Here is a 26,986-nt window from a genome sequence, read left to right as displayed (position 1 = left end):
TGACGCTAGGTGGGGGAAAATTTTCGGTGACGACTGTCAGTAGCTGTCAGGCTTCGAAGATTCTTTGTATCCAAATTTCACGCAAAAGATTTTCCTGAGCTTCCTGCCCAGTTTCCAGAAGTCACTAGCCGGTCTTTGGTGCATTAGGCAAGAGTATTGCATGTCAGGGCTGTGATTGTGCGCGAGTAGGGGAAGTGTCAAGTAAAATTGTTTGAGATATCGCCAAGCTTTTGGCGACACTTTGTGTGCGTCCATTGTGGATTTTTTCGAGGCCCCTGAAGAAAGAGTTTGAGGAAGAGACGAGAAGACATTTCGGCATTTGATCACTTCCGCATCGGCCTGTCCGTAGTTTATAGGATTGAATTTGGCGAGATGCTTCTCTCTTGCAAGTGCCTCAATATCATCATCAGCATCGCAGATGCCGCTCAAGTGCTGGACACCCAGCAAATTGGGGACTCCAAAGCGGCCGCTGAAAATTTCCTGCAGACCGAGGGCAAGAGTGACTTTATCATCTTCTTCAAAGAGGTGAGTAAAAAGACCCTCCTTTATAAAAAAAAATATTCCTCCGCAATTGAGCCTGATGGGGCTCATTCGCCCACCCGCTGGCTTCTTCATTTCCTCGGCCATCCGACCGTGAAGAAAACAACCAGCTGAGATGCTCCATACAGAGCCGAAGTTTCTGTGTATGTATCCCACCTCTTGCTTTCGCGAATGCGCAAGAAGCACGAGAAGTGCGGTATGAAGAAACCAATACAGCCTTAGGGCGTCATTCCCCATGCTCCCCATATCCAGCTTCTGCCCATTTCTGCGCCCCATAGTCTTCCTCCTCTTTTGTCAGCTGTCCGGACACATACACTCGCGCTCTGGGCACTTTGCCAGTGACGCAAACGAAAACAGTTAGAGAAGCAAGAGGAGAGGAGGATTTATGGGGGAAAATTGGGAAAAAGACAGCTCTCCCGCCACTCTTCCGGGCAGCTTGTTTGTCAGATCCATCGAAATGAGTCTCGGTCTGAATGTCAAGCCTTTGTCCATCATCCACACCTTTGTCTGCGAGCAATTAATGTGTTTGTGGGTTATCAAAAATACGCTTGAAAAACTTTATTTAGATGCCATTCTTGCTAAAAGCTTTATATTTACTTTAAAGATATTTTATAAAAATGTTCTCCTAAAAATTGGTTGTTTCTTAGAAGTCTATAAAATTGTTTTCTTATTAGAAGATCATTAAAAATTTCTGACAATAAGAATTTCATGATCTTTACCTTTTTTTCAATCTTTGTAAAGAATTAAAAAAAAATCTAGAAATTCCATTTTTTGCTTTCTTCATTTGCGGGTGTAGGGTGGGAGGAGAAAAAAGCGTTTCTAAATAATTTTTATTTTTGAGAGGGACACCGAAGACCGGATGTTGATATCTCTTACGGTTTACCCTCTATACTGGTAACAAGTAGAAAAAATGTTGATTATAACTGCTAGGGTGGAGTAACCACTTATCGCCACTTTTATTAAATAGTGAAATTAACTGTATTATAACTTTTGAACCCTTTTCATCAGATAACTCAAATTTGACACAAAGTTACTTAGATATATTGGCTCTAGATTCGTCAAAAAAAAGTCCTACAATTTAACGCGGGAGTACCTAAAAAAACGGGTGAAATTATAACTCTGTCTAATTGTCCCATCGCTAGTGTCGAGTGTCGATTATGGACGATCGAGATGATACACTCGACTCTTCGTTATCCGGCTGACTGAGAACGAAGAGCTGAGTGTAACTTGCATTTTTTTCGCTAGTGTCGATAATTATCGCCACTAATTTATCGACAGCTCTGAAGCTGTTGATTTGCACTCTCGAAGTGAAATTTATTGAAAGTTTAACGTTTTTCGGCAATAAATATATTTTTTTACTCATTTAATCGTAAACCATGGTATAGCATGGAAATAATATTGGCCAAATCGGACGCGAAATATTTTATTCTATTAATTATGTTTAAATATAAAAATATCTTTACACTACACGGATTGGGAAATGCTCAGCTGTATGTGTTTGAAGTTGCATCGTTTGAGGGACTGTTCGAGAAGTTGACTAAGAGTTTTTTCATGGATTCCTTGTGGTGAAATTGAACCCTATAAGTAGGAGCCCAAAAGCTCAAAAGCTATCTGAGGTGATCACAGTTTTGTCTCCTTCCTGCGAATCTTCTGATCCTCTTTGTAAACTGTAAAATACCAGAGGCTACCAGGAATCCACGCATTGATGGAATGGAGACCGACGTATTTTCAGAATTTCCTGGAACCATTTCTTCATCATATATGAAGCAATTCTTTTAGTCAGTAACTGTGTTGGAATCTAAACAAATGTCAAAAGATATGCGTAAATAGATATAAATTATAAAGATGAACATTTTCACTTACACATCTTCCGGAAGCTTCAGAATTCTTTTAAGGCCGCAATTTACTAATCCTCGTCCAAAATGAAAGTTGCACTCCCTCAGTATCACAATTTTCTTAAAAACTTTTCTCCGGGGTCATTTTTTTTTTTTAAATTAAAATCACTGGAAAAAACTTTGATTGTCAAAACAAGGAACTAGTGAGGTTATGTTGTACTGTCCCAAAGTGTCACAATAACGAGTCGACAATGCGAGAAGAACCGACACTCATTTCATTTTATCATTTGGATCTAACGATACTAGAGATTTTATAGTGTCGAATCGATACTATCGAGAGCCAAAACTATCATTTCACCCCTGATTTTTATTAACAATTCAAAAATAACCACTTCGTCGCCACTTTTTACCACTTTTCGCCAGTTCTGTAACCACTTCTCGCCACCCACTTAAAAAGGTTCAAACTCGATTATTTTGGGCAATATTATGCAAAAAATACATTCAGCATTTATTTTTCCTCGTAATAACCTTATAATTACTCACATTAAATAATTTTTCTTCACTTTTATTTGAGAAATCGAATTTTATTAGACTATTGCAGAAAGTATACAATGCAGATTTGACAACTGTGAATCTATGAAGTGAAGTTAACGTTGCCCATTGAAAAGCAATTTCGACGGGCGGTGAATCAATTATAGAATATTACCACTTTCCGCCATGGTTCATTTTCACATAAAAATAATATTATATAAAATGAAACATTAACTAAATACATTAATTAGTAATTAAATGTTCAATAGACAAATTATTTTTTTGAAATCGTAAATTTTGTTCGATAAAAGTTTCATGTCACTTACTATTTGGTAAAAAAAATTGGATTCGATCCACTTGCTTGAAATATTCCTCTAAAAAATGCTCAAACATTTAAATTCAAAACAAAAAAAAATAGTGTTTTTTGACTCTATAAGTAACAGCAGTAAAAATACAAATAATTTTACGGCTAATTTATTTCACAAATATTATATATTGGAAAAATTGCGATTTCAATATAAATGGCGAAAAGTGGGGCACTGGCGAGAAGTGGTGATTCCACCCTATTTCTTTGAGGTCGAGCAGTAAAATAGAACTTTAATATGTCTTCGATGCTTTACCAATTCGATGCTGGAAACCTTTTCTTTCATAGCAAAAAACAAAATTTTGGAAGTGGTTTTTTAAATTTTAGTTTGACTTTTAGTCAAGTCATGCAGCACCGATTTTCCTATATTTTGATTTTTCAAAAAGGCTTGAAACGCTTGAAAATACCTTTCCTAATCATGTTTTATGTCCCCGAAAACCAATATGATCCTCTTCAGCCAGTAATGTTTGCAGATCGGCTCTATCATTTGTTTTTGGTCCTTTTGCCCCCTTCTTCGAAATCGCTATATCTAAAATATTTTAACCGATTTTTATAGGTGGTTTCGATGGTTCGTGTTTGCTGTAGGTCTCTTTAACCAAATGACTTGCTTTATTTGATTTTCTATCTTATTAAAGAACTAAAGTAGCACTTCGCAAATGCTGCTTTTTGGCTCAAATCTTAACATCTTTGTTGTTTAGTACAACATTTTTGAGGTACGATATTTGTCGGTATTGTGATAGGATATTGTTGACAGGATGACTATTCTGGAAAAAAACTACTTCATGTGTGTAGCCTACATACGTCGCTATTGTCATAAATATATTTGTAAAAATTCACCAATTAGTTCAGGACCTAGTAGAAGTTTAAACACAACTGCAATATTTTTCAGATTTATCTGAAATTGGGAATGCCATTTTTTCCTTTTTGGATATGTTTCAGTATTTAGGTTCTGTTTAATTTATTAAGCATTGTATTTGGTTCAAATATGGAGTTGACCTTGAATCATTCCCAATAATCGGATTCATGGTCAGAGGTTAAAAAAAATTCTTGAAGCATCATCATCATTCTCAACCGCTTATCCTTATTGGGGTCGCGGGCCCATGATATCCAGTTTAGCAGCCCGCGCTTGTCGATCCTCCGACACTACAGAAAGGTGTTAATTCAACAATGGCTTGCATAGCTTTTCTGAGGAATCTTTACTCTAGAAAACATGTTTCATAAAAGAGTGGGTCACATTTGGGTTCGTTGGAAAGATCTTGGAATTTCTGGAAATTTTGATCCAATTCCGACTGATTATGATCTGATAATAGTCCGGTATAAGCCTATTGTTAATTTAACAAAAATTACTTTTAAAAAAATGCTACATTTTATTAAAGTTATTACAATTAATGGCCTCTAAAAGGTTATTTTCAATTGAAAAGTTAGAGAAATTCTAAATCCGATTTGGACAAATTTGTGTTTCTTGAATTGTCTTATTTGTATCAAGGTCGGAAGGAGTTCCCAATCAGTATAGAAATGATGACTAATACAGAATAATTAAAAAATAGAAAGCAGATCGTATTTATCGTCGTGCCTTCCATTTTTTTATTGCTTCTATCAAAAGATGCTTAACTATAAAACAAATATGAAATGGCACAATATTTTTTTTTAAGTTTTGGATAATTTCTAAACTTGTTTATTTGCTGAGATATGTTCTTTGCAATCCAAATATTTTTCCTCCCCAATTTATCTGTTAATGTTATATAACAAAAGCTCAATGTCAAGTTGTGACCAATTAAGCAATTAACTGCAAAAACGTTAACAAAATATTTCTGTTTGTGTCTTGGATTCTTATCAAATGTGCAAAAACGTCATCTGCTTGTAATAAAATAATTACGTCAATTTGTGCCAAATTGGGAGAGTCTCTCATTTCTCTTCAAAGTTGGGAGAAATGTTGGGTGAACTTATGAAATATTCTCAATCATTTGCATCTGAAAATATTACTGTGTTGAATCATTTGGTTTTTTTTTGAATGTGTGCTCAGTCATAATGAAGAAAAGCCCACTGATAAGATTTTTTTCGTATCACTCTTAAATCTCTTGAACCGTGTCATTGACTTTTGCTATCGCTGGACTTTTCTTCCGTAGGCTCTGGGCCCCTTTCATGTGCAGCAGGTTTTGCTGAAGAAGGAACAGCCTGATTTAGTGCATGTCGTCAGTTTGGGCGACTGGTCAATACATCAGTGTATTCACTGCATGGATTTGTCAGTCTTTGCGACTTTTGAGAAGGAGGGAGCTGTTCTTGTTAACAGCAAATTAATGGTAAGTGTCCAGAAGGAGACACAGAAAAGTCTATTTTCTTTTTGCTAAAGGCCTCGGTTCTGTCGAAGGATTTCAGAAATATCGCGTTAAAAATGTCCTTTATTGTCTTTATTTTCCTTTGCAGACAAATCAGGAGGAGATTAATTTACTGAAAGGAAGTAATAGTTATTCAACAGTTTTTCGTATCCTCATGGATCAACAATTTCCCGAAGAGGAAATCTTTAGGGTTAACAAACTCGGTAAGTTCTTAATGACAAAGATTTTTTTCATTTAGCATTTTATTCTGAGAATAAATTCAAGGAAGTTCAAGATTTATGTTATATTGGGCTTGATAAAGACAAACTGTACGAATTAATTAAAAGAAAATAAAAACATTTGCTGTAGGGTTAACAGGGGTAAAATGTGACAGACCGAAAACAAAAATGATTTTATTCCAAGATAAAGGAGACGAAGGCTTTAAGTTCTAATGAATTAGGGTAAGTGTGCCAAATTTCGGCATAGTTGCATGCAAGCGCCAAAGTCTCTAAAAATAAATTGATCTCAAAAAATTGAATAAATAAGTCTCTAGTATAAATTGATTTTTTTTATTTCTTCTTCTTAAGGAGTGTTCCTTGAAACTTGTAGACAGTTTATCGTCTTCATTTTCTCTAAAATCATTCTTAATACATTTTAAAATGAATAAAAATGTAGACATAACTTCAGTGCCCTATTTCGGCCACCTTCATTCTCATAGTTTCTTGCCTTTCGGGAATTCTTCCAATATCTTTTTCACATCTTTTTGTTTCTTGAAGTTACATTTTTTGTTATTTTTTGCATTGTATAATCTTTAGAGTATGCAAAAACTAAAAAAAATATGGAAATCCAAGGAATAAAGAAGGTGGCCGAAATTGCAAGCTGGCCGGAATTTGGTACACTTACCCTAACTCCTTTTTAATCTTCTTAATTTTTTCTGGACCTTATAGACCTTATAGCCTTATCAGATTTCTATCGATTGCAAAGAGTTCTAAAATTTTGTCTCCATGTAGAGTAATTCATATCATTTTCTTGGGGTACCAGTCCCAAAGAATGAAAAAGAGACATAAAAAAGTTAAAATAGTGAAAAATAAGTAGATAGTGCGGTACCTTCGGACGACTCAAGCTTCGGACAATTCAATTTTTCTCAATGTTCCTTATGGATTTCATCAATAGCTCTTTTCTGAAAATTTGAGACATTGAACTAGCTATTAAAATATAATATTATAATGGGCCAAATTAATTTATAACAAATTGGAAAAAAATGAATTGTTCGAACCATAATTCGTCCGAAGGTAGCGCGCTTTCCCCTACTTCAGTTCGCCTTTTCTGCCTTTGCTAAGCCAGAGAAAGATTTTTCTTGCTAAACTAGGGAAAAATAATTCATTGACAAATCTTTCGAAGAGACAAAGCCTCTCCAAATCCAAGCCAAACATGTTCGTAAATTGATCGAAATTCTAAAGTGGAAGTTCACGTATTCGCCGCTTTAATCCTAGATGTTTTTCCATTTCGAATTTTCGGTATAATTTGATACCCGTCAAATAATTTCGTCAGATATCTTTAAGATTTCTGCAGAAAATATCTACACCTCTGCAGAAAATCTGCCAATAAATCTGTAGATATTCCTACGAATTTTATTTGGGCTTGGGACAAAATTCGTTAGAAATTTTTGGAGATTTTCTGACGGATCCTGTTACATACTCTGACGAATTTCTGTAGATATTTTGCCGATTTTCTGGAGATTTTTATCTACATTCCAGACTTGCCAGACAGCTGTGTCTGGAAAGATGGAATATTTTTCACTGAAGTTTGCAAAATCCAATAGAGTTATTCTTGGTGATATCACGGATATCACAGTGTTTATATAAAATAAAGAATTCTGCGACGGCGTGTTATAAGTAGAGAATAGTGAAGTGATAACTTTAAACACAGTGTCGACCAAAATTTCGTGTTTTCGTATCACTCGATTGGCGATTTTTAAGAAATTAGTATTTTTGCTCGCATTTTTTTTATTTATCTAAAATGTTTAATCGGTAATGCTTTTTAAGCAGAGCATACAGTGTCTTGATAAATCAACAATATTTTTGTTGAGACAGTGGAGACTATGCAGATTTCCAATGCAGAAATTCTGCCGAAAATCTGTAGATTTTCTACGTAGACATTCTGCCGAAAATCTACAGATTTTCTCTGAATGTACTAGAATATACCGTTACAATTCAAAAAACCTCTGAGTAAAATCGGCAGGTAGAGCAATGATTTGACGGGTACTTTTATTGTGAGCATTGAACATTGTGAAAATTTGTGGATTTTCACTTTGAAAGAATTTTTTTAATTTTGATTTCATTAAAATACATGTAATTTTTATGAACTTATCCACTTTTCTGCACCTTACCAGTTTCAATTTTCGAACTTAGAACGGGTTTTTAGATAAATTCTCTCGGATATACCTTGAAATTGTTACAATTTATAAACCCCAACCAGACATAGATTACTTAGGTAGCTGCAACGTCCCTTTAAGGGACCGGACCTTTCGTATTAACCTCTTCCAGTGGCGACTTTGCGTCAGTTCGCACCAGAAACGTAGTATAGGTCGCTGTCGTAAAGTCCATCCTATCGAAGGCTCCTTGCGAGTTTTCATAACAATCTTAATTTTACGGGGAGGGATTGTTAACCCTTCGGAGAGAGCTCTCAAATCGAAAGATCGTTATTAGGAATTATTCAACGAGATTTTTATATTTGGACGAAATGTTCGCTTAGGCAACTTCTAAAACGGATCCAAAGGGCTGGCAAATAGTACCGAATCCAAATGCTGGGGCAAATAGTAACCAGAAATTGCTTCGCTTTTTGTTACTTTTTACTCTATACCTTTTGTTACTTTTTACCCCAAGTGGCCATTTTTAATAAAAGGATTTCTGGAGAAAAGAATCTTTGTGAAATTCTAAAATAGATACCGGATTCGTAATCAATGAATCCAAATTATTTAGAAAATATTCACCAGAGTGCATCAATTTTGGAAAATAATTAGGTAATAATTGTTATCTTCTGCAAGGAAAATATTTCAAAAATAGGGCTAAAAATTTCTATATTTTTTTTATTTTCTGAATTCCTTGTTCGAATTCTAAAAGAAACTTACGATTTTGAAGAAGGTCTATGGAGGCTATCTATAGAAAAAAATTTGAGCCGCTATTTTTTAACCTTGGAAGATATTGAATTTTGAATTTTTCGATTTGTGACTTTTTCCCCCAGTCTCCCCTACACAATCGGTTTAATTTGAACTGATACATATTTCATTTTAATTTTTTTTTAATATCTTTCTTAAATTAATGTAATGGAATTGGATTTAAATCTATCAATCAAGGCGGATCTTAAGAAGTTATAATTCATCTTATTATTTTTGGCCTGATTTAAAAATATTTATGTTCACTTAGTTTTTTTTTCTGTCAATTTATTTATTGATCATAAATGTTTTTTCGCAAATAATAACACATGTTTAAAAATTTAATGTAATATATTGAACCGCCTTTTTAATTATTTTCAAATAAATAAATAAATAAAATAAAATAAATAGCGCAATTTTTATCATTGTATTATTTTTTATTTGTTCAATGATGTCAATTTTTATTTAATTGAAGTTCTTGATCCATTTTATCGTATAATTTTTAATTGACCAAATGAATCATAATGCAAATCATTTTTATTTGATCACTTTGCAAAGTGGGAAAAATTTAACTAAGTTGGTCAATGAATTTCTTGTAAATATAGCAATATGGCAAACATATTCCATCATTTGCAAGTGCAACATATTTTTCAGAAGTACCTCTTATTCCATTTGCTGTAACAGAAATTAGCTTGTACAATAGTGATTAAAATGTTGTCGCTCAGCTGATTTCTCTGAATGCAAACAAATAAATATTTTTGCAAAAGAGGATTCTTCTTGCAAACAGCAGCTGTATTCACAGTGTTTATTCGTCTGAATTGCAATTCCCATTTACTCATTATTCATTATTTTTTTCTCTCTGAATTTTGAGAAAAAAATATCTCTTGGTAGATCAATGAAGTTATAAAAGTGATTTATTGTAGTTCAAATGCATCCAAAAGTGAAGAATCTGACGCAGCAGTGTCAGCAGCAGCTTCAGCGTGAGGCAGCAGCCACAGATGAACGTATTCAGCGTTTTACAGAGCATCAATTTACGCTCCTGAAGATGTTCCGGGAGCGAACAGAGCAGGAATTGCAGATTCTGGTGAGTCTGGTGTGTAGGCTGCCGGAGAGCCTCACCCTGCTAACAGACACACAGACCAGGCAGCAGCAGCAGCAGCAGCAGATGAGCAGCAACCTGGAGACGCCGCCGTCGACGCCAGACACTCCGATGACGATTGGCTCAAGTCCACCGATGGCTGTGAGAGTGTCCCAGGCGCCGGCGATGTCGACGTCCTCCTCAGGCGCCAGCTCCCCTATGCCCTTTAGGGCAACCCGCCGCCACTCGGGGAAACGCTCCGGTGACGCCACGCGTCGTCACGCGGACGCCGACTCGGAGTGTTTCTTCCAGTTGGAGGGCATGGAAAATGACCCGGCCCCAATGGGACCTCAAGACATGTCTGATCTCGATGAATCTGATTCAGAAAGTAAGTACCTATCTTTCGTATTTATTAAACATTTTTGTTTTGCAGTTGAGTGTTGTTAATTCTTCAGTTAGATCAGCAATTGTCGTAACTTTCTCAACACCTTATTAGCGTACAAGAACTGCTGATGAGGTAATGAGGAAAGTACGACAATTGTTGAACCAACTGACGTAATTATTGATGAAAAAATATGCAATTCGGTTTAGAAATTTCAAGACCTTTTAAAAAAATCCAAATTTAAACAAATCGGTTGAGAAATACCATCTCTGGAGGGGAATTCTCTAACGCTCTGGCAATGCCATATGACAATTTAGGTTTGAATCTTAGAAGAGCTTTTTCGAAAATGCGATTCTGTAGCCGTGACATTGCCATTTCAGTTCACGTGACATTGTCAGAAGTCACATATTTGAGATTTCTGGCAATTCAAATGACAATGAATTTTGTTAAACAAATCAACCAAGACAGACTGTATTTGCATAATAACACTAAGTAAAGGCATTTCATTAAAAAATCAGTGAATAGCATTTTCGAACTCATATGATATGACCAAAAAAGCTCGATTGGCATTGTCAGGTTTCGAACTCAAGCGTGATAATGCCACGAAAATTACAGAATTCCCCTACTGGAGAGGTTTAACTTGAACTTTCGAAAATTCTAGTTCGAATTTTTTTCGGTCGTAAATGTCTTTTGACGAAATATTTGCGTTGAGTATCTCCAAAACATGTCCGAAAATGAAAGAAATCCTTAGAGTCGTTTTCGAAATAAACTAAAAAAGACCGTTTTATATAGGGACAGGAGGGGAATTCTGTAATTTTCATGGCATTATCACGCGTGAGTTCTAAACCTGACAATTCCAATCGAGCTTTTTTTGTCATATCATATTAGTTCGAAAATTCAATTCATTGATTTTTTAATGAAATCCCTTTACTTGATGATTTTATGAAAATACAGTACGTCTTGGTTGATTTGTTTAACAAAATTTATTGTCATTTGAATTGCCAGAAATCTCAAATATGTGACTTCTGACAATGCCACGTGAGCTGAAATGGCAATGTCACGGCTACAGAATCGCATTTTCGAAAAAGCTTTTCGAAGATTCGAACCCAATTTGTCATATTGCCAGAGCGTTACAGAATTCCCCTCCAGGAGGGGAATGCGGGGAAGGTTCAACAAAAAACTTGAAGCACAGCTTCAGAAAACCATACATTGATGAAGAGTGCATCACAGTTTTGAGTTTAAATATTTAGAAATATTTAAAATGAATGATTTTAATGCATTTTTGAAAGTTATAGATTAAATATTTATAAACGGAAATATAGACAAAATATGAAAATTCACGAAAACATTACAGATTCTCAGCTTTCGGCTTTCGAGCATTTTTTCGAAATAAAGAAAAATATGTTTTTGGTGGGGTAGGAGGGGCAGGGAAATAAGTCATATCTAGATAATATTGATTTATAGGGGAGAAAGGTCATCGAGTTGAGTGAAAAGTTTACAAAAATTAAAAAAAAATCAAGAAAAATAATTAAATTACGGGTATTGTGGGAATAAGCCGACGTTAATTGCAATCAGTAATAGGGAAATCCGGAAGTCGTCGGGAAGAGACAATCACTCAGGGAAACACATTAACTATCTCCAGAGCTTTCGGCTCGGTCTTCAAGCCTTCATCGGTGGTCAAGTTTTGCAATTTTTTCACTGAGACTCGTTCAAGGTTTTGGTCAGGATTACAACAGGGCATGAGAGGGAACGGGGGCACTATTCTTACTGTCTTTTTTAATTTTTTTTTTTAATATTTGGCACAATTTTGGGTTTTCTTCTTCGTCTTGTCTCTTCCCGACGACTTCCGGATTTCCCTATTATTGATTAAATTACGGGTACTTTACCGATTGAAATCAATGCAGCCGGTTTGGAAATATCAAGACCGTTATAAAAATTCCAAATTTGATCAAATCGATTGAGAAATAAGCCTTCCATTACATAATGGTTTATCTGTGACACTTAAAAATCCAAAGTTATTTCATTCACACTTGGAGTTTAAAAAAATTGGAAGACCGGTTTCGAAAGCCAACGAAAAGACATTTTTTAGATCGTTTTGTCTTTTTTGGAATTTGGAAGTGTCTCAAGTGTCAAGATGTATCTGTTTTTGCTTTATTTTTGGGAAAATCAAAGTAAAAAGGTTCATTGCATTATAATTCCTCTGTTAATCACTGAGAGTGCAAATACTTTTTTTGGTATGATATTTTGTACGAAAATTTAATTTGAAAATTCGAGACTGAGTTTGAATTCTTCGAAAATCAACGACATTTACCTTTTATCCGAGACACTATTGGAGAATTTTATTCCAGTTGTGAATGGGAAGAATGCCGATTTTAAGTTGATCAGGAGGAGAATTCTGTAACGCTCTGACAATGCCATATCGTCGGTTGCGTCTACCTCTGTCGTATCTGCATTTCTTTTGTGTCAGCATTTCAGGCAAGAGGGGACGTCTGTATTGCAGCTTGCACCAAATGTAGATACAAAACAAATGCAGATACGACAGAGGTAGCCGCAACCGACGATATGACAAATTGGGTTCGAATCTTAGGAGAGCTTTTTCGAAAATACTATTCTGTAGCAATGATATTGCCATTTAAGCTCGTGTGGCATTGTCTGAAGTCACATATTTGAGATTTCTGGCAATTCAAATGACAATGAATTTTGTTAAACAAATCAACCAAGACGTACTGTATTTTCATAAAATTATCAATAAAGGGATTTCATTAAAAATTCAATGAACTGAATTTTCGAACTCATATGATATGACAAAAAAAGCTCGAATGGCATTGTCGGGTTTCGAACTCATGCATGACAATGCCACGAAAGTTACAGAATTCCCCTACAGGACTATTCTTGAATTATAATGGAATGAGCTTTGTTACTTTGAACTTCCCTACAACAAAGCAAAAACCGGATAGGTTTTAACACTGGAGACACTTTAAGAATCGAAAAGGAAGTTCTTCGACCACCATACGGACGAAACAAGAATTTCGAAACATTTTTTTTTGGCTTTCGAAACTGACTTTCGACAAATTGGTAAAAAGCAAATTACAGTAGAGTCTCTCAAATCTGAATCTCTCAAATTCGAACGCCGTTTGGATTCAAAATGTCAATTGTGAGGTTATGTTAGAAAGTTCGTATTCTTGGTGAATGAAAATCATATTTATGTGCTTCTTCCTGAATGTTTACATACATTATAGTCGTGTAAAATGAAAAGGAAGTATGTTAAATACAAAAACTTGCGAGAAAGTACGAGAATTTGATTCAAAGTACAATTTAATCTCACACAAATTTCGTTAGTTTTGAAAAAATCGTTCGAATTTGGGAGGTGAGAAATGTCAAAAATACCCCCCGAGCGTTCGAATTTAGAAGACTACTGTATTACAAATATTCTTTAAGTTCGATCTGTACAAACAGTAAAATATTGTATTTATTAAATATAACTTATAAGACGATTTTAGCTGAGATGCTTTATAATCTTAGCTTTTGTGGTCTGGATTTTGGATCTATATATATGTACACGTTTCGACACTCATCATTGATCGCGAAAATCATATCGACGCTTCCATTCAAATTCAATTTCGAATTTTCATACCGAATTTTCGAATAAATCAACTTTTTCGAAGTTGCAACATTACGAAGGCGCAAAATTTTCCCCTATATTTGACTATCGTGTTAAATTTATCAATGATATATTACAAACATAAAATAATACCCCTTTTATATCAAAATTTTACATTTTAATTGATTTTTTTCGGGCTTCGATAGACTCACCGAATCCAATGGAGTCAACAGGTCCGGAAATAATTAGTTGACTCTATCGAGGTCCCACTGTATCTATTTATTTTTCAAAATTGATGCACTGGTGAATATTTCCTAAATGATTTGGATTCTTTGAATATGAATCGCGATGAGTCGAGAACAGTTTGCTCGACGCGATTTTTAATACTTTTGGCACACCTTTTAAATCAGGAAAATTTCCTAAAACCAAAATTCCCATCCTTTTCTTTCTCACGCATTTTGCATATGTCTATCTCACGCTTTTGTACTCAAAATGAGATTGAACTAAATTTAATTTGATGTTAAAAAAAAAGAAGAAGAGTCCGAAAAAGTGGGATAGACGTATGCAAAACGTCTGTTTGAGAAACGTTTGAGAAAAAAAAAGAGGTGTAAATTTCGCTTACATGACATTTTCCTGATCTAAAAGGTGTTCCGGAGCCATTAGTCGCAAAATTTAATTCAAATCGAATTTGCACGAATTTCGTGTTGCAATCACTCCGAGGTTGCCTGTACACTGAGAAAAAAAGAGGGTGCGATTAACTTTTTTTCCTCGTAACTTTAACACTTTTTAGGTGTAAAAATATATCAACATTTTTTAATGTTAATTTTACACCTTTTTAAGGGTAAAATCAACATGAAAAAGGGTAACTTTAACCCCTAATACACCTAAAAAGAGTAATATTTACACCGATTTCGGATCAATAATGCAGGGTAAAATTAACATTTCCGGAATGTTATTTTAACTTTTTCGGATTTCTCTCACTCAGTGTAAAGAATCTCAGCTCCCATAAGCTTATCTGGGCTTACCTGGGCTCATTTTTATTGATTTTGTTGTTTGTGTAGACTTTGGGGATGATGAGCAGCAGGCGATGTGCATTCCACGACAAATGGCGCGTCAGGGAAGCGTCAGCATGGCAAAGAGTCTGCCAATCTCCATGCCCGCCGTAATGGATCGATCCATTGAGGATGACTTTGACGATCAGCCCGTGGATGAGAAGCTGGACATTGCGGCGAGCATCAAGGCGCTGGCAAAGAGTGTCCATGGTGATGCAGTCTTTGGAGACCTTCCTCGACCTCGCTTCAGTACTCAGATATAAAAGTCAGACAGGTGAGACCTCTTCGTGATTTATTGTGCCCAAGAGAGAGAGGCACACCGTGTCGAAGCATCGAGCACCGAAAATGATTTGTTTACAAGTTGAAAGTTTTTTTTTTCATTTATCTCTTTTTTCATATTCTTTTTATTTTCTACTAAAAAAAAAAAACAAAATGCTAATATGATATAGAAATATTATTGATATCTCTTATTGATAAATTCAAGAAATATGATTTATTTTTAGGAACTTGTAATGTTTTTTCTCTGTTGTTTTTTTTTTTTAATATGAAACGTGATCGATAGTTTTCTTTTTCAAATGTCAAATGGAAAAAAATAATGATCTTTTGGCAACTAAAAGAGATTCAAGTGAGAGATAAAAAACGGAGTTTTTTTTTTAAATGTAAGCAAAAAGAAACTACTTGGTACCTTTAATAATTACAAATTTTATTACGATGCTAAGATAATTTTTAGATTTTTTTTTCAAAGGTCTCTTTTTTTTTCAAAGTGAAATATTAAATGATTGTGAGATTATTGCTATATATAATAATCGCTCCTCCAGTAAGAATTTGTTGCTAGTTATTAACAAATTATGAAGATAACAATGAAAATGAACAATTTTCTAATTCTGAATTTATTATATGTTTAAAAAAAAGAAAAAGAAATTCTTCCTTGAACTTTTTGCAAGAACAAAATCAATAGGTTTTATTGTGAAACAATCAAGAAAATATTTTCTAAAAAACAAAACAATGTCAATTGATTTTTCCTTTTGAAAAGTCTTACAATTTAAAAAAAAAATAGCAAGAAAGGAAAAAGAAAGGTAAATTACAAAGAAAAAAAATCATCCATTAGTGCCATAATTTTTACACGACAAAAAATTTAACATTTTGTTTTTAAAGCAAAAAAAAAAAAACATTTTAACGGAGATAACAAATGATGGTATGGCATTATTTTTTATCTTTTTAACCATCCCCTGCCCCAAATGGAAGAATTGCGGCTTTACTATGATTTTATACAAAAAAAAGTGAAATAAATACTAAAATAATGAAATCATTGTGAAGGAAGCATTGCATTGATGTAATAAGAATATTATCGAATAAAGAATCTTTACACAATTTCTCTTCCTCTTTTCCTGCCGATGGCGGAGATGGTGCACACGGGCAGACTGCAGATAATTTTGTCCCTGGAAGATTCTTGCCAATTAATTTCCAATTGATGTGCATCTTTAGCGCATGAGAGACTCCATAATTTTATCACTTTGAGAATTTAATTATCGCAGTCATTGCTTTAGCGATGAGTTCTTCAGCGTTATGGATTATTTCCTGGAAATATTTCAGCTCGCAAAGGTAGGTACACTTAAAGATCCTTAAATTTTTGCAATATCATTTTTAAGATTTTAATTGCTTGAGATATCTACAAATTAAACATTAATTTTCTCTATTAACCCATTCCTTACCATGGTATTACACATCATACGCAAATTGAGTGATTTTAGATGATTTATTCCTAAGCAATTTTTAGCTGAATTGCTGTCGGAAATGGATTTTTAGTAACTTTATTCCTTCAATTACGTGGGAAAAATAGTCCGACAGAGATGAAAAAACATTTTGGTATTGTTTCCTTCGACATTCCGTCGAATTTGTTAAAATTGGCCTTCATGCTCTTTCCTGATTTGAATTCTGGTTGCCAATTTTTTTTCTTAGATAGTCACTGTATCTAAATCAATAGAGTTTGTAATAATTTAATAATGTAAAGAATTTAAATTCAGTGACCGTTAGGACGCGAGTTTGACAGCAGCTCCTCGCGCCCCTATAATAAAAAAAATCTTAAAAAAAAACATATTAATCATTAAGAACCTAAATCCAAAATATGAAAATTCTATCTCAAGTATTTTTAGGATATTAATTGAATGAATTAAAAGTGATTAAAAGTGTGTGATTAACAGTGTTCTGCGCACCAATAAGTCTTAGGAAGCCCTCATAAAGGTTTGTTTCTTGGGCAAAATATCTGAGGCCTCTAAAGGGCTTTATAACAATAGGACCATTTTTTAATGTTTTTTTTAAGGAAATTTCCCTTAAGGTGTCTACACATTGGGAGCAATTTTCGTCAAAAATTGCGTTTTTGACAGAAATTTGACGTTTCCCCCTACAACGCTGCAGGGAATTTCCTTCAAAAAAGCAATTTTTGACAAAAATTGCTCCCAATCTGTAGAGGCCATTAGGTAGAAACCTCACGTTTTTTTTTTAAAGCAATTTGCTTCTAGTGTGAAAATTGCTTCTAGTGTGCAGTACTCCCGGGATTCTGCGGGGTCCCAGGATTATGAACATTTTTGGAACTGAACAAAAATGCGCGAAATGGCATTGTGCATCGAGAAAATTTGCATATATATACCCGCAGGAGATCTCTTTTGAAGAAACCGGTCGTAGAACGAATTTCGGAGCAAAAGTAGTCAGAACGAAAAGTTTCAACTGTTAAACTCTTTCGCGTCACACTTTTATTCAGCAAGTGAATTCATGTAAAATTGCGTTTTTCCTAATGCTTTATGATCAAATATAATAGTTCAGAGAGGAAAAAAAAATTCCATTGCGTGAAAACTCGGAAAAACCCCGGGTCATATATGACCCTGTTGTCCTCAAGGGAAGTGTATTTACCATTTTCAAAATCTATATCACGGGCTTTTTAAGAGTTTTTTTTGCTTGAAGTTATTAATTTGACCAAAACCATTGCAAACTGGAATGCTTTGATGAACACAGTTTTCCTGGTGTTCAAGGAATCTTCCTGGTAATCCCTTAAACAGTCACTGTCACAATATTTTGAGTGGTATTTGGCAAAAATAAACTAATCCACATATTTATTCACACACAATACAATTGCACAATATGAGACGCTTGCAGAATACTCTAAAATATTGCAAAATATGTTATAATTCATCAGATATAAGATGAAAGGTCCAAGAGCAAGATATTTTCCTTCTGGATTTCACAAAGAAAAACAATGTCCCAACTGTCCCAACTACATTGTTGGCACGAAAACACTTACATAAACTTTTCCCTTGCCGACAATAGGGTCATATATGACCCGGAAAATTCTACGCGCTTTTCTGGAAAATTGAGAGTAGTTTATTATATCAAAATATGCAATATACAATCTTTGGATATTCTATTTTGTGTTTCTAAAGAACTTTTTGCTGAAAAAAAAATGAATATAAAAAATTTGAAAAAGATACATAAGTCATTTCACAAAGTTCGAAATTTGTGATTTCTGATCTCAAATATTTTCATTTCCTGAATATCTGGAATCTTGAGAAAATTAGCCAAGAATCTTACATCCTTCTATTATGATGTCGTGCACAAATCGATAGATTTCAATTAATGTAAATAGTCAAAAAAAATGTGTTTTCCCCGGGTCATATATGACCCTAATGACGCGAAAGAGTTAAAAATAATGGGTTAAATATTGACAATGAATAGTATATCTTGGTTTTAAGATTTTTGAATAATGATTTGACCTCTTTGGTATCCCCCTCTCCTGACCTATCCATTGTTTTCGTTAAAAAAAGCAAATCTTTTATCGACTAAAACTCGAGATCTAATGATTTTTGTTATCGATTGCGTAGATTCTGGACAAATACATAAAGGCGAGCATAAAGGTGAACCCCTCTAGGAAAAGTCCATTTTCGTCGAAAATCGCTATCATCTCCTTGAAATTTTCCAATTTTCTTTATAAATCCGTAAATATTCACTTCTGGTTGACGACCGTGTGCATATTCAAGGCAAGTCAAGGTGGGAGTTCGGTCTATGTTTTGTCACTCAATTTATTTTATTAGCCAACGTTGCGATCTGCGATCCTTGATGAGATCTTCTTCGGGGCATCAGAAATTTGGGAGAACAAGCAAATGTTTGCAGCACTACTTTCTACCAATTAAAGGAAAAAGATTGCGTTGGACGCTTTGTCTCCTGCACGAAAACATTCTCTGTGATAAAAAGAGATCGGATCTCAAAAACTAAAGGGCCGAAAAACCAAGGTTATCAAGGATATTATAATCAAATAAATTCAGGATCAAATAGGGGGAGGTGGGGCTACTTTGAGTTGTGGTGCTACATTGTTATACATTTTTTTTCGCATATTTCTAAAGGAAACTGGGTTTTAACATGATGTAATTTGGATAGACAAAACAATTGTGGATCTAAATAAAATAATTGTAAGGAGCAGCTTCATTTAGAAATAAGCGTAAAAGTCGTATAACAATTAGCCCCACCTGCCCCTACTCTTATTTTAAGGTGATAGTGTTATTGGGTTTTAAGAAATTGATTAATCAATCTTGGTACCGGTACATTTCTCAATCTTATGATCTTCATTGATCCTTGAGACCCTAGATCTTTTTTCAAGAAAAATATTTTAATGAAGAAGACAGGTCATTCCAAGTAACAGTATCCAAATAAAAGTATCTAAAAGGAATCCAAGATTGAAAGTGTGATTGAGTGAGCTATTACGTATATTTGACGAGAGCGAGCTGACTTCCAGACGATCCAGAACAGATCGTCAGTTAAATCAGCATTTGTCGTAACTTCCGTTTGACAACTTTTCAGGAGACGAAATTTTCAGTTCAGCATTATTTTTCTTAAAAATGAGCCCCGAATGCGATACTTTTGAGTCAAAATATAATAAAAGTGGCACTAATAAACTATAAGTTAACTCGAGAAAATCTTTATAAAATGATTTAAAAGCTGAGATATTGAGATATATGTTAGAAGAAACACAGTAATATTTTATTGTAACTTGCATCGTTTATAAAGCCGTAACTTCTAATGTAAGAAGATCTTGGAAGTTACGACAATTTTCAAAAACACATTATATCAATTTTAATTACTCTAGTGATAATGAGTGCCTTTATTTCACTAAATTAGTCAGTTAAACTGTGGTCCTTGTCACTAAAAGCTTTTATTTCATAAATTTTATTTAATAAATTTTGTGCGCCGCATCGCTTGTTTTGTTTTGAAATAATGACAGATGGGCAAGGATTTTTCCTCACTTTTTTCTCACAAATATCGAATTAAAATGATTTAATGTTGCATTATTCGCACTGTCTTTGGATATATGGAAGAGTTTGTGAACGTTTTAATGAGAAATATTAAATTTTTGCTGCAAATTGCAAGCCACGCAAGCGAGCTAAAAAAGTTACGGCAAATGCTGATTAGAGCAAATTTTGTATGAAAATTTGCCGTAACTTCCCCAAAAATGGAAGTTACGACAAATTCTGATAAATTTTTATTAATTAAGTGCACTTACGATAATTTTTGTTTAAAATAATTTTTATTGGGCTTATAAAAGTTTCTTTTTCACAAGTGCGTTTAATAAACAAAATTACGCTGATTCCAAATATGTATATATCTCAAAATCGCAAAAATGAAATTACGATAAATGCTGATTTAACTGACGAGATGTATACTGAAATAGAACTGGAAAGAATTCCCGTTTTCCGAGTATGATCGGATAATGGCAGTGCTGGAAATGATCAGTTGGATCAAGACAGCACTGGGTGTGGTTCCATCGTCGCTGGAACCAAAGATCTATGTACCATAGATCCATTACTCTATCCACTGAGCCGAGCGAGATCCCCACGAGGGATGGACGCAGGAGTCTCGTCGCGCGTTGGTCAGGCTTCCGCAGTAATGAGAAAGCTTGGCAGAAGCGTGATGAGGAAGACCTAGCTTGGTTGTCTACTAAATTGTCGGTTTACAAAGCTGTGTTCATTCCTATTCACCTGTGATCAATGGTAACGCGGTACATCCGGGCGATTAAGGGAATCACTCGTAGAGATTGAGTGAGTAACGTAATCTTTCGTGAGGAGTTAAGGTTTGACGAGCTGCATCTTCATGCTGAGACATTACAACTTCGAATGCATAGTCATGTTCAAAGAATGAATGAAGAAATATTCCCCAGAAAAGCTATGCAAGCCATTCTGGGGATACCTTACCTTGGGGTAGACATAAGACAAGGTAGTTGAATCAAATTTAGAATATTTTCTTAACAATTTAAGGACCATGGGGCTACTGATGACCCATTTTTTTCTTACGGTCATCATCTCTCAATTCATTATGGCTCCGGCACACCTTTTAGATCAGCTAAATTTCATGAAGTCGAAGTTCGAATTCCTTTCTTTCTCACATGCTTTGAATATGTCTATCTCATTCTCTTGTACTCTTTTTCTTCTTTTAAACATCACTCCAAATTCAATTTAGCTCAATCGAATTTGGTATGCGAAAGAATGAGATAGTCATATGCAAAATATGTGAGAAAGAAAGGGATTCGAATTTCGGCTTCATGAAATATTCCTGATCTAAAAGGTGTGCTGGAGTCATTAAGGTTTAGATTGCCTTGAGATCTATTCCAAGCATCTTTCTGAAGTGACGGGAACTTGACCAGGCGTTGGCTGTTAACCTACACTGAGAAAAAAAAGAGGGTGCGATCAACCTTTTTTCCTCATAACTTTAACACCTTTTAGGTGTAAAAATATATCAACATTTTTTAATGTTAATTTTACACTTTTCTAAGGGTAAAATTAACATGAAAAAAGGTAATTTTAACCCCCAATACACCTAAAAAGGGTAATATTTACACCGATTTTGGATCAATACTGCATGGTAAAATTAACATTTCCGGAATGTTATTTTAATTTTTTCGGATTTCTCTCAGTGTAGGTGTCCTAAACCCGTGATCACAATTAGGATAAGCAGTTCAAAATGAAAGAATGAATCTTTAGAATTCCAAATTCTCCTAAAATATGAGATTTTGAAGTTGACGCAGTTGATATAAGCAAATACCTACACTGAGAAAAAAAGAGGCTACGATTAACTTCTTTCGTCATAACTTTAACATTTTTCGGGTGTAAAAATATATCGACATTTTTTAATGTTAATTTTACACATGTTAAAATTTTTTGAGGGTAAAATCAACATCAAAAAGGGTAACTTTAACCCATAATACACCTAAAAAGGGCAATATTTGCACCGATTTCGGATCAATACTGCAGGGTACAATTAACATTTCCGTAATGCTATTTTGACTTTTTCGGATTTCTCTCAGTGTTTTTTTTTATTAAATTGGTAAATTATAAAATATTGAACCTTCTTTTAAATTCAAGAATAGATTTGTACCATTCATACATAAATGGATTCTGTAGATCAGATCCTTGTATCAGGGTCTGTCTAGACAACTCTAAAATATAGGTTATTGGAATATTTAAAATTCTTCAATTGTAATTAAAAACATTTTTAATGACTTATGAAATGAATTATATTTCGAAAACTTCAACAAATCAATCAATGTCATAATTTCTTATCCAATTGGAAATTAACACCATTAACATGTTTGCACTGCTATTCTGAGAATTATTTTTAATGTTTTAATATAATAAAAAACATGTTTAGTTTCTATTCTAACGAGTCGATGTACAAAATTTTCCGTAAAAGTGTTTCCCCAAGTGAAAATAGCATATCGCATAATTTATGCGTTAAGAAGAAAATTGCTGTTGATTTTGTGTTGGAAGACAAGCCATAAATTTATTTCGTAAATAGCAGTTTTTTTTCCATGTTGTTGGATCAAAAACAAATTGATTTTTTCTCTAATGCAAGCAAAATAAAATCCATTGATGCGAAAAGTTACCACCTTTTGCTAGATTTTTTTTCCATTAACGATAAATTATACAATTCATGCATAAAGTTGGTTGATTTAGAAAGACAGGACCTCTTTTGTGTTCTCAATTTTCATTTCACTGAGTAACATTCTTCCTGACTCTTCTTCACGCTTTCTCAAGTTTTCCCGCGCATCCAGAGAAATCATTGATCTCTGGAAAGAAATGGCATTGAGCTCTAAAATACGATTGTGGGATGATCATTAAATAATCCCGCAGCAGTAATTTAGAAAAGACACTCATGTGAATGTTTTTTCAGCTAAAGTGATATTTGTGCAGCAAATAGAAATGACCCCGTGAACTCGATAGTCTCTTACCGTAACTGGCGAAGCTAACAAAAACAGCCACAAATATCACCGTTTTGGCTCGATCACGATCGCAGAATAGAAAAGTGAGACTCACCTTCCAAAAATCCCGCGAGCAGAACTTTCCAAAATATTGTCTCTCGCACTTCCGCCATCCGACAAACAGATCCATCTCCCAGGTTTGATCAGATGTGCATTGTTGGCAGCACAGATGAGGGACGAGAGAGCTGGATCTCGTGCTGAATTCAATTGGACAGATGCTGCAGCAGCTTAGCGGTCCGCGTGGAAGTGAACTCATTCGGAGGATGTCGATGGTGAGGTGAGCACGTCATTCTCAATGGTCAGGCACGATCTTCGCGGTGTGATCTTCACCTATAAATCCCACTGTGCTCCCTCTCTCACGTCACAATCGAGAGAATGAGAGAATATTACGAACAGAAGAGGGAAAATAGAGTTGAAAACTCTGTAGATGATTTAATTTTTGTAACAATATAATAATGATATAATATATGATAGCATTGTAGAACAGCGTTCACTGATAAAAAATATTATTATTTATTTATTTCGATGTACCGGACTTTTATTTCCATTTTGTACATTGTTCATTTTACAAATTTATTATTCAGATTACAATCTTTCGTGAAAAATGTCCATACAGACGTTTTAATCATTTGTACCGGGCGGGACTCGAACTCACAACTGTGACAGTCGAGCCGCGGGTCACACCGCCCAAGAGTCGAACACTCTTACCAATTGTACCACGGATCACCTCTGATAAACATAAAAGGATCAAATTGATACCAATTTGATCCTTTTGCAAAGGATGGATCAAATTAACATGTTCTATTATGATAAATTATTATGGGGATCTCAGTGGCGCAATAGGCAAGACCACTGGTCTTGGGCGGATAAGATCTCTGACTCGACTCTCAAAGTTGTGAGTTCGAGTCCCGCCCGGTTCAAGCAACTGAATGTCAGAAAAAGACATTTTTCACTGTAATAAAACGTAATATAAATGCACCGCCTCTGCCCACAAAAAACTCTGGGAGCATGGAAGAAGCATCCACACTACGGGGAAGGCGCTCCTGGGCGGTCTACACATGGACTTAGCAGATTCTTCCACCACGGAATGCAACAGAAATATGTTAGAACAATGTGTTGTAAAAAAGTATTCCGATACAATTAATAATAATTATGATATATGTGCAGTCAGAGTTTGAAGTTTGATCTCCATCCTTTGCAAAAGGATCAAATTTGGATCAATAATTCTTTTTATAGTCAAAGAAACTCGGTATAGACCTTTTTTAAACTTCTCTATTTCCACCTCTTACGACCGACGTTTCGGAGATTGGATGTCTCCTTCCTCAGGTCTACAATGTTTATGGACAATAATTAGGATACTTTTTAATTTTTTTTAAATTTTCTAAATTATACGAAGGACTTACATGGTAAAGAAATTAAAATGTATCCTAATTATTGTCCATAAACATTGTAGACCTGAGGAAGGAGACATCCAATCTCCGAAACGTCGTAAGAGGTGGAAATAGAGAAGTTTAAAAAGGTCTATATCGTGTTTCTTTGACTATAAATTAATTACCTAAAAATACCGAGAACACAACTTAATCTCTTTATTTTTACTAGTGTTCCATAGAATAACCACGCTATCTCGCAGACGGGATTTTCGGGATATCCATTACTATCCAATTCTACCAAGTGGAATCAAGTGCAGTGAAGTTCAATGACTGCGAAGCACACACCTTAATTCCAGAAAAATTCCTGGTTACCTATAGGGGATTCGAACCCGGGACAGTTGCATCACAGAGCAGATACTCTACCATTTGATCCATTCAGTCCTCTGATTTTATTTTAGATTACAATATTATTATTTTGCAGTGAAATTAAAAAAAAAAACTATATTTATATTGGATAAACTCATAAGAAAACTCGGATCCCTTCCAAAAGAAACATGACCATTTGGGCGAAAAAAAGCTCTTTCTTGGTATTTGCTTTTTAATTATTCACGATGTTTCGAATGGTGAACTTAAAGGAGAAGTGTGAGCAAGTCCAAGTGCAGTGCAGTAGTAAATCTTCCCATCTGTATATGATTTTTCCTCTAAAAGAAGATTTTTTTCCTTGAAACCTCGTTAAGAATAAAAGAGAAAAGTTCAAGAAAGGTCTATTTCTCAGTGCATTATCTACTACAACCCATTAGACAGAAAGTGTATTCAGAACCGTTAACAACACTTAATGAAGAGAGAAAAAAACATTAAGAGTTTTCAGTACAGAACGGTAGGGGAGACTGGGGCAAAAAGTCACAAATCGAAAAATTTAAAATTAAATATCTTCCAAGATAAAAAAAGATAGCGGCTCAATTTTTTTTCTATAGATAGCCTCCATAGACCTTCTTCAATGTCGTAAGTTTCTTAGAATTCGAACAAGAAATTTAGAAAATAAAAAATATCGAAATTTTTAGCCCTATTTTTGAAATATTCTCCTTGCAGAAGATAACAATTATTACCTACTTATTTTCCAAAATTGATGCACTGGTGAATATTTTCTAAATAATTTGGATTCTTCACAAAGGTTCTTTTCTCCAGAAATCCTTTTATTAAAAATGGCCACTTGGGGTAAAAAGTAACAAAAGGTATAGGGTATAGAGCAAAAAGTAACAAAAAGCGAAGCAATTTCTGATGTCTCACGGCGAAAAGAAACGTCATTACCATGTCTCGAAGCTTGATATTTGCATTGGTCAAACGATTTGCAGTCTTTTGTGTGTTTTTTCTAAAATAGCTTGAAAAGCGCTTTTCTCGTTTTCTCGCTTTTCTCGCAGAGAAAACGGTGTTTTACAAAGGTGTAGATCAATAATTTTTCTATGAAAATATGTCCTCTAGGTATTTTTTCAAATTTATGGAAGCCCGTATTGAAGCGAATCAAAATATGATAGTACCCAATGTCTGGTACTATTTGCCACAGCATATTTGAGAATGGTCACAAAATTACCGTTTAGAAATCGGCTCGATAAACGTATTTCCTCACAAAATAGAGGAAATTTACTTTCACAAAGTTATAGAACGGTAAATTTCCTATAAAACTGCGCTAATTAGAAATTTTTGAAGCGATCGAGTAGCTTGTAAAAAAAATAAAATATCCGTTTTGTGACTTTTTGCCCCAGTCTCTCTTATACAAAATTGCGCTCAAGAACCGACAAGAATACAGTTAAAACAATTTGAGAAACTTGTCGTGTCCCCATCGAGATGCACTTCTATTTTCCTGAAACTAATCAAAAAGAATGTAAATAAAAGTTTTAAGTGAGTTTATTGGAAAAGCCTAAAGTAATCCATCAAAGTTTCCTAAAATTTTGGAAACAAAAATGACAAGGAATATGTCGACGGCTCTATTCCATTCTATGCTAAGTCGACTTAGCCTTTTATTATTCAGAGAGATATGTTATTCCTGATACCGAGATCTTCAAATGGTAAAAATTTATTGGTCATCCGACATTCGGGAAACGAAATATTTCATTTTTTCGAAAAAAATTACGCAGACGGCATAGGAAATCGTCAACTTCAAATGGCTCTCCTGAAATATTGTCATTCTGAGATAGCATAGTATGGAATGGAAGCGTCGATGTAATCATTATTATAGTATGCTTATAATATGCTATTGTTTTAGTATTGCTTAAAGATCGTTAAAGTGATTCTTAATCATCAAGAATTCCTTTTCGAATGGAATAATATCAGGGAAAGATTTTACTAAATGGTTAAGAAATAAATAAAAATTGCAGAAACAATTTATCAGAATTTGTAAGACTATGTCTCTGGCACACCTTTAAGATCATGCAAATTTCATGAAATCAAAATTCACATCCCTTTCTTTCTCA

The 26,986-nt window shown here is 34.5% G+C and overlaps 1 protein-coding gene across 1 annotated transcript; it reads left to right on the top strand.

The window, feature by feature from the left end:
* The first annotated feature begins 12 nt into the window (after positions 1-12).
* LOC129803232 (uncharacterized) lies at positions 13-16,223 on the top strand. The gene is made up of 5 exons (XM_055849680.1): positions 13-525; positions 5,397-5,570; positions 5,695-5,809; positions 9,663-10,205; positions 14,862-16,223. Exons 1-5 carry the CDS (start codon positions 373-375, stop codon positions 15,113-15,115), a joined length of 1,239 nt encoding a protein of 412 aa, XP_055705655.1. The 5' UTR covers positions 13-372; the 3' UTR covers positions 15,116-16,223.
* The last annotated feature ends 10,763 nt before the right edge of the window (positions 16,224-26,986 follow it).

The sequence above is a fragment of the Phlebotomus papatasi genome, chromosome 2, assembly GCF_024763615.1.
Source record: "Phlebotomus papatasi isolate M1 chromosome 2, Ppap_2.1, whole genome shotgun sequence".
Lineage (NCBI taxonomy): Eukaryota > Metazoa > Arthropoda > Insecta > Diptera > Psychodidae > Phlebotomus > Phlebotomus papatasi.
This window is presented reverse-complemented; position numbering and strand designations above follow the sequence as displayed.

What these genes read in the sequence shown, in the direction of transcription:
- LOC129803232 (XM_055849680.1), top strand. Translation starts at nt 373, where the DNA reads ATGCTTCTCTCTTGCAAGTGCCTCAATATCATCATCAGCATCGCAGAT. An exon ending in CTTTAGGGTTAACAAACTCG is followed by an intron (nt 5,810 to 9,662) that starts GTAAGTTCTTAA and finishes GATTTATTGTAG; the next exon opens with TTCAAATGCATCCAAAAGTG. An exon ending in CGATGAATCTGATTCAGAAA is followed by an intron (nt 10,206 to 14,861) that starts GTAAGTACCTAT and finishes TTGTTTGTGTAG; the next exon opens with ACTTTGGGGATGATGAGCAG.